The sequence below is a fragment of the Odocoileus virginianus genome, chromosome 1 (genome assembly GCF_023699985.2).
Source record: "Odocoileus virginianus isolate 20LAN1187 ecotype Illinois chromosome 1, Ovbor_1.2, whole genome shotgun sequence".
Lineage (NCBI taxonomy): Eukaryota > Metazoa > Chordata > Mammalia > Artiodactyla > Cervidae > Odocoileus > Odocoileus virginianus.
In genome coordinates, this window is record NC_069674.1 from 87,593,451 (window position 1) to 87,614,000 (window position 20,550).

Genomic DNA, 20,550 nt, shown 5'->3' on the forward strand with positions numbered 1-20,550 from the left:
TGGTTAAATGAAATGATTAAAATATTTATAGCTACAATATGTATTAGTATCATATACATTTTATTGAAATATTATTATTTCTCTGCATTATTCTACATTTTATAAAAAGTGCTTGAAGATAATATTTTTCAAGACTGAATCCAAAGAAAAAATTCCTTAGTGCAAAATGAAAAAGAATGATGATTTTAAAAATTTATCAATATTCATAAATTAAGATTTTTTTCATAGTTATGAACTGTTTCTTTTAAAAATATAAATTCCAGTGCATATAAAATATTAATAATTGTGCTCACTGAACATATTTGGGGGAAAAGTAAAAAGGAAGTAAGGACCTTCATTTTTAATATCAGGTAATTCTTAAGTTTTATATTTTTATTGTTACTTCTAAGATTTTGTGTTTTTCTTTTTTAACTTTTTTCCTAACTTCTCCCTCCACCTCACTCCACCTCTTCATTTATTTTAGGTTATAATAAGAATACTAGAACCCCTAAATATATCAAATATAAATACATAGCTTGAAATCATTCATCACAGGAAGACAATGTGATTTTTCCTATCGAAGAGTGAGTCATTTTTTAACTCATTAAAATTCATTTGGGGAAATGGGAATAATTTAGGGAATCACAATTATGAAATAATATGATAATAAAGTAAAGTTTAAAAATCACTTACTTGTCTACATTATTCGCAAATGCAAAGTCTGAAAAAGAAATTCTAAATTAGTATTTTTCAAATGTTTATTCAGTATTTTAAAACAATGAAATAATGCTATAAAGGAAAAAGTCTAGAGCATATGTTTCTGGGTTTTGAGCAGTCGTTCAGATAAATAGTTAATAGTAAATAGATAGTAGTAGATAGTAGATAGATAGTAGTAGATAGATAGATAGTAAATAGATAGATAGAAAGTAAATAGATAATAGTAAATAGATAAATAGTTCAGTTCCCAACCCCAAACTGAAATTTTCTCTCAGATATAGAACCTTAGGTGTTTCTAATGTCTTGAGGCAAATTCTTTACTACAATACACGCTTCAAAACTGAGAACAAAATGCTCTATCAGTTTGGTTACCAATGGAACCCATGTGGGGATTTTTATAATTAAGATACTGAGTCTCATGTGCAGAAACGGAGCCTTTTTCTTTTTCAGATAGACATGTGCATCTGTAAATGGACTAATACACCAAATGTGGAAAAAATATTTAGGGCAGTTTAAGCCACTTGGATTCTTGGCATTAACTTCAAAGAAACAGAATAAACAAATCCTAGGTCATATACGTCTTCCCTAGCTTTGGAGCTCAAAGGCTAGTCCTCAAAGCTTGGATTTCCTATGGTATCTTCTGGAGACTGTCATTGCTTTGTTTATTCCTCTGCAGAGGCCCAGTGCCAGGCTAGTGATGGAATGTACCAACACCTGTTGGACCAGCAAAGCCCACAGTCTGAGCTCTTGCCAACCCACAGGCAGAGGGACACTTTGCTTTAGCAGAGGGGTTCATGGCATCGTTCCCATACAAGTGGCTGGTGCAAGTCTTCCATTTCTTTGCTGATCTCCCCAGACTCTGTTTACATTTTCAATTACAAAAAGCTCACATTTTGCTTATGATGAATATAAACCAAAAAACGGTAAAGTCAAATTCCCCTTTGATCTTTCCAGTTCCTCATATCAGTAGTATCACTATTAAGTGTTTTGTATGTATACTTCCAGCCTCCTGTGTGCGTGTACATGTGCACTCACATACATATACAAAAAGATTTATTGCTGACAGAATTCTAATTTTGTCATTACTCCTCATTATATTGAACTTCCCTAGTGACTCAGTTGGTAAAGAAACTGCCTGCAATGCAGGAGACCTGGGTTTGATCCCTGTGTTGGGAAGATCCCCTGGAGAAGGGAATGCATTATATTACTCAAAATGCGGGGTTTTTTTTTTGTGTGTGTGTGTGTGCTCAAGATATATCATAGAATGATTCCTTAATCCAATAGTTTGTATTTTAAGGATGTGCCATAAGTTAACTTTCAATGAGTGACCATTTAGACTTTCTGCTGTTTTTCTTTTACAAAAAAATGTTTCAGTTAGCACTTTATACATATATCTGTTCATGTGTGTGCAGATACTTCTGTAGTAGAGAGATTTCAAATTTAGTTGCTGTATTGAATAGGTTGCATATTTTTTAGGTGCATGGTTACTGTCACATTGCCATATGACCTTGCAAGAAAGTTGAACTAGTTTCCACTCCCACCAATTATATATGAGTTATGCTTTTGTCTCTGCTCCACTTCACCAGCCTTTCCAGCGTTTGCCTAACTGCAGGATGAAAATGGCATCTCATTGTTTTAATTTGCACTTACTTGCTCACTAGTGAGGCTGACTGTTGGATGTCATATTTATTTCCTTCTATAAATGTCCACATCTTTTGTCACTAGTTTTCAAAATGATTTATAGGATCCTTTGACATAATGGGCATTAACTTTGCCTACTGTATATATTGCAAATATTTCTTCCAGTTGTGTTTTTTAATTTTATTACTGGGATTTGAAGAAATTTCAAGTTGTCCTTGCTTCTCAAGCTATTTGGAATACAATTGATTTCTTTCTCAATTTAGGGTGAAGAGTAATAAAATCAAAATGTGGTGTTACAATTGCTTTATAAACATTTTCAAGTATAGTTTATTTCCAATGAAAGAATTTATCATCCTCAATCATCACAGTAAGAACAAATATAGAATCTGTAAAACTATAGGGCACAATTTTAAGAGCTTACGTAGGGTGTTCAACTAAGTTCATTATAAATGTTTGGTTTGTGGAAAATGAGGAGATTGATAGATTAATTAGGGTCATGCTGCCAATTTGGGGTAGGGATAGTCAATCTCTACAAATTAAGAATGTGGATTAAAAAGAAAGAAATACTCTCTCTATCCTTTCTTCCCTAATTTTGTTTTTGAAGATTTGATATGAAAGAAATGGAAAGCTCTAAAGGTAGTATTCAGCTATCCTCCTCACACTGGGAAAACACTCTAGGCATGATGAACAGATGGGGGCGGCCTTATATTGCTTGTTAATAGGTGCACTAGTTGTTTCTAAGAGTGGAGGTTTTCTATCCAGAGGTTCCTTTCCTACTACAGTGTGGCTTATCCTCCCGTCCCCCACGAATCCAGTAGCATTTAGTTTGAGTGTTAGCTTTTACCTGAACGAAAAGAAAAACCAAGTGCCTAGCCAATAGAACAGCCCAACTTATCATGCAGCTGTTATGTGTCAGATCAGGTGTTGCAGTGGTTTGCATAATAAGCATCCTGAAAGCCAAAAGACGATGTCACCCCCATTTTAAAAACCAGGAGGCTGAAGCAAATTCATGTCCAAAACAAAACGTGTAATACTAGCAGAGCTGGTGTTTAGATCCAGGAGAATCTGATCCTCAAACTTATTTCTGGCCTCTAGACTGGTTGTTCTCCTAGAGGGAGTATGCATCAGAATCACCTGATAGCATAGCTTCCTGGGTCAACCCTGAGTGTCTAATTCAATAGATGTGGTTTGGGGCAAGAACGTGCATCTGCAGCAACTTACTAGGTGATCTGCTGCTGATTTGGGGGACCACACTTTGATAATCATTACTCTGCACTATAGCCTTCTGCATCCAGAACATGTCCTCTAGGTATTTCTCCTATTCTATGGGATATACAGAGGATTGAGGAATATGTCAAATTATACTCTGTGGAAACAATCATACAAATCGAGGCATTCTGTAATGTAACTGGCCTGGTCCCTTCAAAAAGTCATGGGGAAAAAATGGAGGCTATTTTAAATTAAAAGAGACTGAGATGGTTGGATGGCATCACCGGCTCAATGGACATGAGTCTGAGCAAATGCCAGAAGAAGTGAAGGACAGGGAACCCTGGCACGTTGCAGTCCCTGGGGTTGCAGAGTTGGACACAACTTATCGACTAAACAACAGTGAAGAACCACAACAACCAAATGTAATTGTGAACCCTGACTAGATTCTGGTTTGAAAAAGCAGTTGTAGAAGTCATCTTGTAACAAGTGGGAAATTTGAATATGGATTATATATTAAATAACATAAAAATTAAACATAAGTTGTTTTTCTTAGGTGTGATTATGGCATTGTGGCCTTATAGAAGAATGTCCTTATTTATTAAATTTATAGGCCAAATTATTTAGGAAGGAAATTTCTTTATGTCTGCTACTGAAGCATTTAAATGGTTCATCAATACTTGATATTTTTGAGTTTACATAAGAAGTAAAGCCTCATAGATGAAGGTGAATATGGTAGAATATTAATTGTTGAATACACATGGACATGTATAAGTGTTTAATATTTTTTCACCCATTTCTGTTGGAAAAACTTTGTGATAAAAAGTTGACTTTTCATCTTGATTTTGCCGTTTTTTTTTTAATCTTGCTCATTCTTGAATAATAATTTAGCTGGCTGCAGAATTCTTGGTTGACTATTTCTTTTCCTTAGTATTTTAAAAGTATTAGATCACTGTCTTCTGATTTCCATAATTGCAGTTGAAGATTGTGTTGTAAATCTATAAATTATTTTTTTGTAGGTAATCTACAATTTTCTCTCTTTTAACCTCATTTTGCCTTTGGTGTGGATATTTGTTGCTGTTTCATGTCTTTTATGTTTTTGAATTAATTTTGTCTGGTGAATCTAAGGATTTATAACATTTAACAAATCTGGAAAGTTGCCAGCCATTATCATTTCAAACATTACCTTTGGCCCAATTTCTCTATTTTTCCCTGTGGGATTACAACATTTATTACTAAATTTTTGTAGGAAGTAAACATTATTTCCGAATGTCTCCTTATCACCTGCTTCTTTTTCTATGTTGCATTGTGAGTAATTTCTTCAAAACTATTTTCCAATTTAATATTTTTTCCCTTTGCTTCTAGAAAATCTATTTAGTTATTTTTCAAATATATGTTGTCTTATTGGCAAAATGTCATGAGGAAAAGGCTTTTTGTCTTTGCACCATTTTTCATCCCCATGTGAAACCTGGTGGTACAATAACCACTTGGCAACCCTTAAAGCACATTAAAAATCACAGAACAAAAGATAGATGTATTCTCAAACACTGAAAACATCATTTAACTTTACACTAACCTTGGACACTCTTTGTTGTGTGTGTAAAGTAAAGCTCTATTTGCTTAAGTCACTGTAGTTGGATTTCTGTTACATACAAGAAAATTAAATTCCAACTAGTGAATACATTATTGAAGATATTCAAGTTATACTTCCATATGATCACAGTGTAACAGAGTACAACCAAATAACAATGTTTATTTCTGGATGGAGGAATTGCAATGATCATTATTTATTTTTAATATTTTTCTATATTGTGGAAAACTTACAGCCTTAATCCATGAAATTGTCCAGAGTCATTGGTAACAGCAGCAATTGCAGCTTATGTCACTGAGCCCTTTATGCTGTGCTGGATACTGGGGTGTGGACTTCAGTGTGTTATCTCATTGCTATCACATTATCTTATTTAATTTAGTATACACAAGTGATGGTGAAGGTTGCATACTTAATTAGGCTAATCAAATTAGAAAATATTTCAGTATGTAAGTGCTTAGCTTACTGTAAATTGAAGTTATTATATTCAAATTAACCAAAAGCTTGTGGAGTTTTAATTTCATTTTTTTTTTTCTCTTTTCAAAATACCTGAAGGTACTCTCTGTGCTGGTTTTTGCTTAAATGGTGATCGAGGATCCCATGAGGCATCTACTTTTCCTCTGAATGCTATTGATTGAACAATATGAGCCTTTTTATGGTTAAAAAGCAGAATCATTGACCTTCTTTCCTTTTCTGTAACTTCTGACAAATGCAAAAAGGTAATGTTATTGCATAGCATTATAAATAGATATGCAGAGTGAGTAAAAAAATAGAATTTCTGTCAAAAATGGATTTGTCCTAACTATGTCGTATGTGAACATCCTGTCATAATAAATTTGTAAAAACTCTACCAAGCTAATTCCTTAATCTTACAAGCTCAATATATGTCCCTCATGTCACAGGGCACAGATCCATCTTATCTCATCCAGACATTCTAATGCATCACCATGGATGATCGAAATTACAACTGTGCTACATCTCTTCTTTTCCTCAAGGTTATGAGGAAAAAGAAGAATAAACATAAGGTTTTAATATATCCTCGTTAAGAAGTTACTCAGTTACAAATGATTAAGAATGTTCACATCTGTAGAAAGATAAGCAGGTAGGTAGGTAAATAGCACTTATGGGTAAAACAGACCTCAAAAAATGTAAAATATAATGCACTGCGGTTGATTATTTTTTTGTGGCTTATACAAGTCAGACATACTAGTTTGTCTGCAATATCTAAAAATATATCACAAAGAGGTTATGATTGATTACATGCTTTAGTATATACATGCATATATACTTATAGAATTTCAAAGAATATGACTTTTAGAATTTAAATAGGCAAAGCCTTAAGAGATTTAGTCCAATTGCCTCATTTTTTAAATAAAAAATTAAAAGAGTGCCAGGGGGTCTGTGAATTAGTATTCAGTACATAACTGACAAAAAAATAAAAATTTAAAAAGGAATAAGGAAAAACATGTATTATTGACAAAGCTAGAATCAAAAGGAGACCTTTCTCCAGGCTCTGTTAGATGGTCTTTCCTATAAAGTGGTCAACAGACAAGCTCCTAAACTAGAGCAAATTTCATACAGCAAAAATTTCAAAAATAAATACTTGAAAAACTCATTTACAAAGACAGTCATTTTCAAAAATCAAAGATCATCAGCATTTTAAACCACTGAGTTATAAGACTGACTCTCCAATATTTCTCTTCAAGAAGAAATGTTCTTACGATTTCGGTCAAGCAACTCGACTCCTGGAAGGTGGTAGATTATATATAGACGATACAGGTTATACTGGCATAAAGGGTTTTGGTAGAGAGCTGCAAAGAAAGAAGCCAATTTAAGATGTCAGATTTTGAAATCAGTTTCATTTAATACATTATATGAAAAATCACAAGATTAATATAAAACAGAACTATATGTGAAGTCCTGCTTCACAGACTTTTGGTTTCACCAAACCCTTACCTATTCATTGCAGGACTTACTTTTTCTATCTGTTAAACTCATTCATTCAACAAATATTTTTGGAATGCTCACTATCTTTTAGGAACGGTGCTAGGTGCTGAGGATGTATCTGTGACCCAAATCTGCCACAAATGGGAAATTTTTTAACACGTCCATAAATTAATCTGTAAAGGAAGAACTTAATATCAGCTCTGGAGGGTTCTGGGAAGATTGAAGGCAGGAGGAGAAGGGGACAACAGAGGATGAGATAGTTGAATGGCATTGTTGTCTCAATGGACGTGAGTTTGAGCAAACTCTGGGAGATGGTGATGGACAGGGAAGCCTGGTGTGCTGCAGTCCATGGTGTTGCAGAGTCGGACACGACTGAGCGACCGAACAACAATGAAAGAGGGTTCTTGCTGCTGCTCTTTAAAAGGATTTGCTCATTTGGTTCTCTTCTTCCACTCTCAAAGGTCACATTGGTGTCTGTGAGGAGATGAGCAGAGATGTGGTACACTGTTTGAATACAGTTTTCTTTCTTGGCTTCACACCATTGTGCCTAGTCCAGAACATGTAAAGCCTGTAGCAGCTTCAGGTCTCAGCAGGAGCAGAGGAACACAGATGCTGGTTTTGCGCCCCGTGTACCTCTGCCCGGCACAGGGGCTCCGGATTTCCTTGTGTGCAGGGGCTAGGATACCTGAAGAACTATGCTTGCTAATACAGTTGCTGGAGGTGGGAGGCATGCTAATGCAGAAGAACGCCTGGCACTTCTTTCATGGCATCCCTTAGGCATCAGAAGATTTTAAAAAATGCATCAACATTTAAAAAATCTCCAACTGGAAGTTGTATTTTATTTTCCACAGAAAAGGTATTTTCCCTCTCCTTCTTTAGATAATATTAAGCAGGGTTATTTCAATACAGTCTTTTATAATTTTCACTTGGATATCTTTAGCTATTGGATTCTGCCTACATGGAATTTCTAGAAAATGTTTCTGGAAAATATACCTAGTGAGGAGAACCACTAGATGGCAGTAACAGAAAGAGCTCCAGCTATTGTACAAATATCTCTCAACAAAATGAGGCTCATTTAATGTACATTTAGCTGTAGCATTTGACTATTTATTAGTAAATGACTATTTACTAGGTTTGATAAAAGCATGAAAGTATTAAGCACGGGAAACCCAGGAAAAAACTGATTAATATTTATAAAGAAGAGTTTGCAACATAAAGAAGACAGGGGCAGAGGGCATGCTTGAAAAACAAATTGTTTAGATAAAAACTGAAGAAGCTAATTATCTGCATGCTTTTTTCTGCAGGAAATAAAACATTCTGATATTTGTTGTATAAACACTAACTTTTCTGGCTAATAAAATCGCTATATATATAGGTATTCCCTGTGGAAAACATGAACTTTAGAGAGACTTAAAGCAGGCAATGGAAGACACCTGGTGCATAATAAACAAAAGTTATAAGAGGAAAGGCATAAAAGAAAATGCAGAGCCAGGGGCAACAAGAAAATTTAAAAGAAAGGAAATATGTATGTATTGGGGGAAACTAGAGGAAAAATAAAATGGATATTTTTCAAGATTTCTTAAGTGACAAAACTGGTTGGAATTTTAATCTTAAAAGACAAGGAATTTAATGTAACAAAATAATTATAACTACAGAATGGGGAATAGAACGGATGTATATTAAACCAGTAATAAGGACAGATTTTAAAAGATCCACAGCGATCATGCATTGTAGTTTGAGCCAGAAAAAGAAGAAAAACGATCACCTTCAAGAATATAAAAGCAAAGCACTGTCGTTTTTAACGAGAGTTTAGGAGGAAGAAAAATTCACATGTGCTTTTGTGCAGAAGGCTGCTCTGTGGTTACTGTCTTGGAGAATCACGTCTGACACCTCATAACCCTGTCCTATATTGTAGCAGCTGGGAGCAGAGTCTGCCTTTGCATGTGATGTTAGTGGAAAATGCACAAGCATCTTACAATGACGTTTACTTTGGGGATACCCTTCATAATCTGTTTTCCCTCTGAGAACATTACTATTTAATTCCTTCTCTTGGTTTTCTTCCTAGTGCTTGGTTAACTAACTTCTTTATGTATTGTAATACTTCTGGCTTTAGCTAAACAAATCACCAACTTTGGATTTACTATTATTACTTATTAAAAAGGTGTCATAATACTAAAAACTCATGCTTATTGTAGTTCAACATTCATCTCATCATAAAATCTAAGTGATATTCAGAAAACTGGGCTATTAATCTCAGTCTCTAAGTTAACTTTAAAAAATAGAATTAAATAATTTTAAATTATTCTGTTTTTATTATTCACTTATTTTCTTACTCAGATTTTAGAAGGAAGCAATCTTATTTCTAATTCTTTTTTCCCCTCCATACTATCAAGCACTTAATATTTTGGATTTGTGAGTTTTGGACTGATGCTACTAAAATTACCATAAATAAAGTTTCTAAGATATGATATCAGTTTCCTGTATCTGAAAGTTCTGAAAGCCTTCTATGATGTATGGGTACATTCTTTCAGGAACTATGAAGTGAAATTGCTTACACTTTCACTTTCAATAGGTTAATACTATTTAATCCACCTTCCCTCTAGGCTACTTATAGAGTACACCTTGATGGCGCCAGCACTGTCCTGCTTATCTTAATTTGGGATTCTGAGTCTAAGCAATTTACATCTACCCAATAATATATGAAAATGTTTCTACTACTTTACTGCACAAGCTTGAGCTCCATGTGTGAAGCTATTTATCGAAACAGAAGAGGAAAAAAAAAATTATCTAAATAATTAGCACCAGTTAATTTTTATTAACTTTTAAAGCAAAATTTTAAATCCCATTTAAATGACCCTGAATATTTTTAAGACCATCTTTGAAGAAAGTTGATGTAATTAATAGTGTATCAGCATGTCCATTTTAATAGATGAGGAAATGATATAGAGAAGTTAAAAGCAGTTCCATCTGTGCCTGTACAGAGAAGCCTGTGGAAGGAAGCTTAGCTGTCAACAATCAGACAGAGGTTCTGGCTCAAGGTTTCTTAGAAGGTCAGAATCTCCACTGTTACCATTTCATTTTAACTAAAATTTCTGGGCCACAGCTTGTCCTGAATATGGAAGTGATACCTGATTTTTGAAAGACAAACTTGAACTAAACCAGGGGTTAAGAGAGTGAGGGATGCTCTTTTAGGATAAACAGCAGTGGAAGATCCAGCTGGCTTTTTTATAGAGTGGACTGTTCTATTGCATTGTATGGGAGAAGTAGTCCTAACCTTGAGGGGCATTTCGGGGTAAAGAGTCTCAGATAAAGTTTCCCTGGTGGTCTAGTGGTTAAGAATTTGCTTTGCGATGCAGGGGCCGTAGGTTCAATCCTTGGTCATGTTGACTAAAAAGTTGTACAACTTGAGAGTTGCAAATTAAGTTTTATTTGGGGCAAAATGAGGACTGCAGCCCAAGACGCAGCATCTCAGATAGCTCTGTGAGATGGCTCCAAAGAGGGAGTAGGGGAAGGTCAGTATATAGGATTTTGGTGAAGGGGGAGTTCAGTAGCATTAAGCATTCATTTACAAGAAATTGCTGCTAGGACCTGATGTCACCATGAAGGAATTTAGTGCTTTTCCAGATATGAGGAGATGCAAGGACTGGGATCATAAAATCTGTTCCTAAAACATCTGTCTAAAGACCTGTCCCACGAGATTGCCTGGAGCACAGTGCCTTACTCCCTGGACTCCCCTGAACTCTCTCAGGGGGTGTTGAAGGTCAACAGTGCGGGGCTTAGTCTCTGATGGCCATGGCGAATGCCCTTGTTGTTCAGTCATTGGCAACCATCTTGGCATGAGCCAATTTGTAGTTGACAGTCAGGGAACTAAGATCCCACAAGCCGTGGAGCAACTAACTAGAGAGTCTGTACATCATGAGGGAAGATCCCACAAGACACAATGAAGACCCTGTGTGCTACGACTGAGACCTGACTTAGCCAAGTAAATAAATAAAGGGACCATTGAAACCACGATCCCACAATGGCCTCCCAGCATCCCTCCTCACTCCCTGACTAGCTGCCATCAGCAGTGGACTGCGGCCAACTGGGGAAGGGCAGGACAGGATATGCTTAAGAGCAGAATCTGTAAAATCTGGAGACTGCACCTTTGAGAAGGGGCATTTCCTGTCTCCAATGGTGAATCCTTAAAGACTCTGCAAGGAAAGCAAGTCTTAACAATTCTGGAATGTGGGAGTCCAAATATACTTTCTAATAGTGGAGCTTAATGAAACACAGAGACAATTAGAAATGAGGAGACTAAAGATTTAGAAACAGAAGAATGGGTTCAGCATTTTGTTGCTGTTTGTTTTTTCCCTGTAGGCAAAGAGGCAGGGAGCCTGAAGGTCAGTGAAAGTCTGCAGCCACAAAGCAGGTCTTCGACCCCTACATTCAGAAAGAGTTTGGAGGAGAGAAGGGAAGAGGAAAGTGAAGCAAGAGAGGAAGGGTGTGGAAAGGTAGACTGCCTGGAGAGAAAAGGTGTGTCCCTCCTGACTCAGCCTGGAAGTCAGGAATTCCAGTTTCCAGGACCTCACACTCTGCCGCAGTTTTAGGCCTCCCTGAAGCTTCCAGCCATGTGTCTCCTGGGCAATCTCTCGGCAGTTCTCTTTATAAATGCCAGTGGAGGGTGCAGTGCTGAAATGGATTAGAGGTTTACCCTCCAGGCTATTTTCTCACCCTCTAAAGAACTGGTAATTGAAGTGGAATAATAACATTTTAGCATTTTATACAGTTTTACAACTTGAAAAGACAAAATTCTTAACACTTGAAAATACATGGATTTCTCATTTTAGTTAATGATCTGAGTCTATTCTGTAATTGCAAATGAACCTTATAGAAACTTAATTTGGGGACATTACTGCACAAATATAATTAGTAGCTAGTAAATGCCAACATTTTTTTTAATAGTATCTTTAACCAAAATGGGGTAAGGGTTCAAACTGCATATTTGGTACCAAAATTTTTCAGAAAAAAATTTTTTTGGGGGTGGGCGATTATACACAGCATTTTCTCCATTTCAAAAAAAAGATCCCTCTTAAGATTCTCAGTTATAACAATTTATATTCATATAATGAATTACATCACTGTGATTTTTAAGTAGAGGTCACTTAAAACGTTGTGACAGGCAATGGTATGGACCTTACACTACCAGGCTGAGCTAACAGACCTTCAGAGAGCCAGAAAAGGCACTCCTGCACCCCACCTCAGGGCTGACACTACTCTGCCCACACAGAGGCTTCGTATGGGAGGCAGGTACTGAATTGAATTTCAGACTCCATTCGCACCCCAGCCCATCCCCTGCCCCCACCAGGCACTTCTGTTTAGGGCATAACCTTGTTGACGATGATGGGACAACCTTGACTGCTAACCTCCAAATCTTGCCTTGTAAAATAAGTTTGCTTAAATTATTGAGCTCTTATATTTGGCAAATTGTCCAATTAGTTTTGCATTCAGGTGCCTCAGGTCTCCAGGAAATACTGTTATAAAACTGTAAGCGCCATACAGATCCAGATGGTAAACAGATCCTGTTTACCTTCATGTCCCCATCTAGAAGAGTATCACTCAGTGAATGCATGATAAATATTTATTGAGTGAATGAATGATAAACAAAAGAAGCACAGTATGAGTTTAAGTTGAAACATTCCTTAGTAGTCTAGTTAAAGCTCCGAGCCCTGCATTTCTACCATTGAAGACAGAATAATTCTAATCACATCATTGGATTGTTATGAAGATTTAAATGAGAATATTATAAGAAAGTATTTTCCAAACATTCAAACATGTTGTTGTTATAATGATTATTATTTAAAATGTCAATTAAAAAAAAAATCTCTTTACCAGTAAGCAGAATTTCTAGACCACGTGCATCTTAATTCATTATCTAACTTTACACAATCCATAGTTAAATAATATTTTTGTTGTTACATCTGGGTTCAGTCCCTGGTCAGTGAGACCCCCACAAGCCACACAGAGCAGTCAAAAGAAAGAAAAAAGAAAGGAAAAAAAAATCCCACATATTTTACAGAATTAGTTTAATATTTGAAGCAATCCTGAGAGGTGGCTATTAGCCCATTTTACAGAAAAGTGAAGGTAAGGTAGAGTAGATCTTGCAATACCAGTCTCTTAACCACAGAAGCACCTGTTCAGCACAGAAGGGCCAGATACAAATATGCACGTCAATCCTGATAAGTTTTTAACAGACCTTATCACATCTCAAAAATGAGCACTGAATTCCCATGAACTTAGGGAACTCTTAATAGATTTAAAGAACCTACCTATAAGCACTTAAATAATTTCTCCTTACAGCAGATAAAACTAATCAACACTGAAAATATTTGAAAACTTTAATAACTATGTATTGATCTGATTAAGACCTCCACCAACAACAGCAGTTTACACATATTTAAAGCACTGTCTCAGGCAATTCTGAGAAAATAATACAAAATAAATAGGGGGAAAGAAAACATCTCTTTTTTGACACTGTATAAAGAAGTTTCAAACTCTGAAATCTGAAAACAGATTCACTGCTCTCTTTTCCCTTGGTCCACCTAGAAACATTTGTTCTGAATTGCCATCATGTACCAGTTTATTTACTCTTCAACACTATAAGCTTATTGAGAGTAGGAACTGTGTATTATTTATTTTTCCAACCCATCTCACACTTTCTTCAAATACTCAGGCCAGTTCCTGGTTATCTATGAATTAAGTTTGTGGTTCACCCAATGAAAAACTTCCATTAAAATATGCTCTTTTGTGGGGGGTGGGTGGGTGTCAGCTTTATTAATATAATTTCCATATGACAGGCTTCACTAATTTTAAATACACAATTCGTAGTTGTTAGTACATCACAGAACGGTGCAACCATTGTTGTCGCTGCTCAGTCACTCAGTTGTGTTCAACTCTTTGTGACCCCATGGACTGCAGCACGCTAGGCTTCCCTGTCCTTCACTATCTCCCAGAGTTTGCTCAAACTCATGTCCATTGAGTCGACAATGCCATCCAACCATCTCATCCTCTGTTGTCCCCTTCTCCTCTTGCCTTCAATCTTTCCCAGCATCAGGGTCTTGTCCAGTGAGTCCGTTCTTCAAATCAGGTGGCCAAAGTATTAGAGCTTCAGCTTCAGCATCAGTCCTTCCAATGAATATTCAGGACTGATCTCCTTTAGGATGGACTGGTTGGATCTCCTTGCAGTCCAAGGGACTCTCGAGAGTCCTCTCCAATACCACAGTTCAAAAGCATCAATTTTTCGGCGCTCAGCTTTCTTTATGGTCCTACTCTCACATCCATATGTGACTACTGAAAAAGCCACAGCTTTGACTAGATTGACTCCTGTTGGCAAAGTAATGTCTCTGCTTTTTAATGTGCTGTCTAGGTTGGTCATAGCTTTTCTTCCAAGGAGCAAGCATCTTTTAATTTCATGGCTGCAGTCACCATCTGCAGGGATTTTGGAGCCAAGAACATAGTCTGTCACTGTTTCCATTGCTTCACCATCTATCTGCTGTGAAGTGATGGGACTGGATGCCATGATCTTCATTTTTTGAATGTTGAGTTTTAAGCCAACTTTTGCATTCTCCTCTTTCACTGTCATCAAGAGGCTCTTTAGCTCCTCTTCACTTTCCATAAGGGTGGTGTCATCTGCATATCTGAGGTTACTGACATTTCTCCCGGCAATCTTGATTACAGCTTGTGCTTCATCCAGCCTTGTACTTTGATGATATGCAACCATTACCACTTTCAATTTCAGAACATTTTCATCACCCTAAAAAGAAATGCCAGGATATCACTCCACAGACCCTCATCCCCCAACCCTGGGTAAACACTAATCTATTTAAAAACAGTTACCTATCAGTGTTGCTATCTTGAGCGATGAGCCCATTCTGGATATTTATATGAACAAGTGGAATCATATAATAAATGCCAAAACTTCCTTTTGAGGTAAAAACCAAAAACACAGATGTAACATGTAACACTTTTTTGGGTCACTTTTGTCATTTTCATACTGTATCATTTCACAAAAGTTTTTCTACCTATTGTTCTTTTGAAAATGTATTTTTAAAGAGATTAAGATCTAGTCTTATTTTCAGGAACATCTAAGTAGTTGTGTTAAAAACACTGATCTAATTTAAATTCAAAACATGAAATAGTGTGTTATCACTTATAAGTTATGGACATATAAAGTGCAGATTAATACTTAGGGTCTTCAGATTTAGCATTCCCTTTAATTCTTTTACTGTTGCATCGAGGTTTATTAACTCATTGTGATGTAGCAGGAGTATATGCAATGAAGGCAAATAGTGCAGGCCTGAAAAAATAAAAATATTTGTGTAAGATTTAAAACTTTTTTTTAAATGAAGGAAAATGTTTTGTACTACACCTCTTTGTATGTCATGATAATGGTATAGCAAGTACTTTAATACCTGGCTTGTAATTATCAGTTTAGAGATTGTTGCAGATACAAAATTAACTCAGAGTGAAACAGATTTCATTGGGAAAAAATATAACCAGTAAAAACATTTAAGATTATTTATGAAGTCATTATTTTTATTAATGCTCCCAAGCATTGTTAGAAAGTTTGCTTCCACAATATCTGGTTTGTGTCCAACAATGCAGTAGAACGGCAAAATTTTTATGTTAAAAAAAAAGATTCTTTAACATCTTGGATAAGACATATGATAATATTGAGCTAAAACCATAATCAAACAGCACCCCTTAAATGAAATATACATAAGAACATTAAAAATAACAGTTTCTATCATATACTTTCAACGGAAATGTTAAAACAGATTTTTCCACGCTATTGGCAATACCATGCGTGTGTATGTGCTAAAAGGCTTCAGTTATATCCAACTCTTTGTACTGTAGCTCTTACAGACTATGGTCCACCAGGCTTCTCTGTCCATGGGATTCTACAGGCAACAATACTGCAGTGGGTCGCCATGTCCTCCTCAGCAATACAATAGTTGAAAATTATTATTTAATTGAAAATCTATTCAATTAAAAGGGAAAATTTAAGACATACCTTCTATATCAAATATTGCATTGTTGTTTAGATATAGTTCTGCCAGACAATAGTTTCTGGTTAGAAATGTTATTCCATGGAGCTGAAAATGAGAGAGAACAATATACTTTCTACAATAATCACACATAATTATATGCACATATATAAATTTAGTTAGGAGCTAACAGTTGCTGTTTTTATTAATTATCTGCAACTTCTTGCCTGGGCTACTGAATTGCCTTTGAAGGTACATGTGATAAAAAGAGTGGGTGGCCACAGGACTGGAAAGGGTCAGTTTTCATTCCAATCCCAAGGAAAGGCAATGCCAAAGAATGCTCAAACTACCACACAATTGCACTCATCTCACACGCTAGCAAAGTAATGCTCAAAATTCTCAAGCCAGGCTTCAGCAATACGTGAACCGTGAAATTCCAGATGGTCAAGTTGGATTTAGAAAGGGCAGAGGAACCAAAGATCAAATTGCCAGCATCTGTTGGATCATCGAAAAAGCAAGAGAATTCCAGAAAAACATTTACTTCTGCTTTATTGACTATGCCAAAGCCTTTGGCTGTGTATATCACAACAAACTGTGGAAAATTCTTCAAGAGATGGGAATACCAGACCACCTGACCTGCCTCCTGAGAAATCTGTATGCAGGTCAAGAAGCAACAGTTAGAACTGGACATGGAACAACAGACTGGTTTCAAATTGGGAAAGGAGTACATCAAGGCTATATATTGTCACCCTGCTTATTTAACTTATATGCAGAGTACATCATGAGAAATGCTGGACTGGATGAAACACCAGCTGGAATCAAGATTGCAGGGAGAAATATCAATAGCCTCAGATATGCAGATGACACCACCCTCTGGCAGAAAGCAAAGAAGAACTAAAGAGCCTCTTGATGAAAGTGAAAGAGGAGAATGAAAAAGTTGGCTTAAAACTCAACATTCAGTAAACTAAGATCATGGCATCTGGTCCTCAGTTCATGGCAAATAGATGGGGAGACAATGGAAACAGTATGAGACTTTATTTTTGGGGGCTCCAAAATCACTGCAGATGGTGACTATAGCCATGAAATGAAAAGACACTTGCTCTTTAGAAGAAAAGCTATGATTAACCTAGATGGCATATTAAAAAACAGACATTACTTGGCCAACAAAGGTCTGTCTAGTCAAAGCTATGGTTTTTCCAGTAGTCATGTATGGATGTGAGAATTGGACTATAAAGAAAGCTGAGTGCCGAAGAGTTGATGCTTTTGAATCTTGAGACTCTTGAGAGCCCCTTGGATGGCAAGGAGAGCCAAACAGTCCATTCTGAAGAAAATCAGTCCTGAATATTCACTGGAAGGACTGATGTTGAAGCTGAAACTCCAATACTTTGGCCACCTGATGGGAAGAACTGACTTCTTGGAAAAGACCCTGATGCTGGGAAAGATTGAAGGTGGGAGGGGAAGGGGATGACAGAGGATGAGATGGTTGGATGGCATCACCGATGCAATGGACATGAGTTTGAGCAAGCTCTGGAAGTTGGTGATGGATAGCGAAGCCTAGCGTGCTGCAGTCCATGGGGTTGCGAAGAGTCAGACACAACTGAGTGACTGAACTGAACTAGCTGACTTAATACAAACTTTTCTTATCACACCTCCCCTAAACTGTGTGTTTTTCAAAGCTTCTGGAATCTGGTCCAGCACTTTTGCTTAGACAACATTTCCTACAGTTCTGCTCCATGTCATAGCACTGGATTTGGCTCTATATATCCACTAGTTCACCACCACATATTATTAAGTGGCTATTATGTGCCAAGGGCTCCCTCCTCAGATAATGCTAAGCCATTTCTGCATCTGTGTATGAGTCATGATTTCTCTTTGCCTGACTGGCTTTTCTTCCTGGTACATTTCTGATTATTCTCAAGGATCTGCCCTAGGCTGGCAATGCCTCTCCCACCATGCCTGAGTAGGCTGCCACAGCACGTTTCCACTGCTCCAGAGATTCATTGAGACCATTCTTTGATCTCTTTGCATCTCACTGCTGTCTTCTTGCTTTGTTTTGACCCACATTTTGTTTCTCTAAACTTCCACCTGCTCCAGGACTTTGAGTCAGATTTCCTGAGAGATGGTTTAATTCAGTAGTTAAATGCTCTATGTGCCACCCACCTGCCCTTCTGCTGAGGTATACCTTCCCCCTCTCACCACTGTTCCCCCTCCCCCCCTCCCAGAAGGCCTAATTTGAATTCTCTTTCTTTATGACCCAGTCTATGAGCCATCTCCTCTTCTCGGGCTCACTGTCCTTCATGTCAACAGATCTCAGTTGAGCCAAGGACTCTGTCATCTGAATACATTCAGGAGACCAGACCCAGGGCTAACAGCTCAACTGACCACCATTTCCAAGGAGCGCATAAGGTACAGCACAGTCCCCTTACTTTACATCTCATCTTTCTTTAATAAGTCCTTTCCTGACAACTCCTAGTCCCATGAACCTTCCTTTTCTTGACCACATCCAACACTTTCTTAGACTTGTGCCATTACTTGATCACTGGTTTTGTGTCTTCCTTAAGGAAAGGAACCATGTTTCTTCAGTCTCTGATCCTTCCCATCTCTCCATTCTCTTAACTACATGGTGAAGCGGGATCTTACTTTCAAGATTAGATTAGAAATTTGGTGTGCTATATGAATTGGAAATAGTCAAAAGCACTCTTGATAATTCCCCTAATGAACCATTACGGTACATAATAGGAGTATTTAACTCTGATCTGAATTCAGAAATGCTTGTTACCTTGCAAAGAGAATCCCACTACTTTAAAAAAAAACAATACTGACTTTATAACCCTGATAAAAGTTGACAGATTTGTTTGAGTTATCAGGATGAGATGTGGTAGAGTCACAGGGTGGGGCAGGTAAGTTCTAAAAGCAGTGCTTAAGTTAAATGTGAACAACGCTCACTTTACAGCTTAATACAGGATATAGCAGGGACAAGAATCTCATGAAATAGTTTTGACCAAGTGCTTACTGGTTTATATATACAGATATATGTGCCCATGACTGTAAATTAGTTTTATATGTTTATTAAAATCTACCGCAGGAAATACTGTCATCAGTTAAATAAAACTGTTTTAACTTTTGATGGAATGATTCAGGTAGACAGATGCCAACTTATCTGACTTAGTGAGGATTTATTAGAAATTTTACTCATGCCCTCTCATAACTCAGAAAAGCTATTTTAGATTTATATTCAAAGTTTGAAAATGGGTTTCTTAGTGAATTTAATTTTTTCTTATTTTTGCAACAGTCCCAAATTATGACTCTATAAAATGCACATGTGCCACTCAACCTCATTGTCTCTCAGCCTTACCTGTACCTAATTATATCAGCACTTGGGAAGGAGAAACACTAGTAATTTCACTTCAGCTTTTTGAGAGGAGCCAAGTTTGTGCCAAGTAGGAGAGACCATTGACACAGTGAGGGGTGGGTCCCAGTTGCTTCCTATCCCTTTCACTCTTCCTGCTAACCTCCTGACAGCCACTCATTACCTTTTTGTCCTTCCCCTCACCAATCCCTAATCTAATGATAGCCGCACTTAACATCAGTATAGAAAGAGAACACCAGGGCAAATCATGACTTTTTCTTCTCTTTTTTCCTCCCAGTTGCCTGCCCAACATTGACAGAACATTACTAGTTAGTTGAGGTTTTCATTTCTCTTGCGTTATGCATTAACACAAGAATACTAATAAACTCAAACCATTTCATTTTGATTATAGAATAATAATTTTCTCGAGAGTGTTAACATCTTTGGACCATGATAATTGGAATTTTAAGATTGCACCACTTGTTGGGATGAAATGATTTGGGGGAAATGGAGTGAAAAGAGATAAAGCCAGATCATGAGAACCTTGGAGAACTATTAAAAGATTTTGTACAGAGAAGTTTTATTGACCAGTTTTATTTTGGAAAGACAATGGCAGGAAAGAGTACTGTTTAGAAGAGACAGTAATGGAAATAGATTAACAAAAATGGTGTTATGCTAATTCAAAAGAATATATGGATCCCAGAGTACAGTAATGACAGTGGAAGAAGATCAAAGTAGAGAAAATTGAGAGATAGTTCCAAGGTAAAATTCACAGGACCTTATAGACATTGCAGTGTACCAAGTTGCTGAAGTTAAGATCCAGGAATGGGAGTTGAAAGACTTGCTGATTATTTTGACACTCAAACTATTCTTAAAGTGAAACATTATTACAATTTTCCACTTAGAAAAATCACACTACTAATTTTAAGGATTGCCATAAAATTTATATTAGCATGTGACATTTCACAAATTATATCAAAACCTCAGATATGCAGATGATACCACTCTAATGGCAGAAGGCAAAGAGGAGCTAAAGAGTCTCTTGATGAGAGTGAAAAAAGGGAGTGAAAAAGCTGGCTTAAAACTCATCATTCAAA

At 36.7% G+C, this 20,550-nt stretch overlaps 1 protein-coding gene across 3 annotated transcripts in view; it reads right to left on the minus strand.

The window, feature by feature from the left end:
* The window catches only part of LRRC72 (leucine rich repeat containing 72), a 52,056-nt gene that overhangs the window by 1,805 nt on the left and 29,701 nt on the right, over positions 1-20,550 (minus strand). For 2 of the 3 annotated variants that reach the window (XM_070470613.1, XM_070470619.1), the window contains 5 exons: positions 16,131-16,212; positions 15,303-15,413; positions 6,853-6,942; positions 5,681-5,833; positions 673-700 (listed from right to left, as the gene is read on the minus strand). In XM_070470613.1, coding sequence (XP_070326714.1) covers positions 673-700; positions 5,681-5,833; positions 6,853-6,942; positions 15,303-15,413; positions 16,131-16,212 — 464 coding nt within the window. The remainder of the gene's footprint in view (positions 1-672; positions 701-5,680; positions 5,834-6,852; positions 6,943-15,302; positions 15,414-16,130; positions 16,213-20,550) is intronic. The other variant, XM_070470630.1, reaches the window with a different exon arrangement.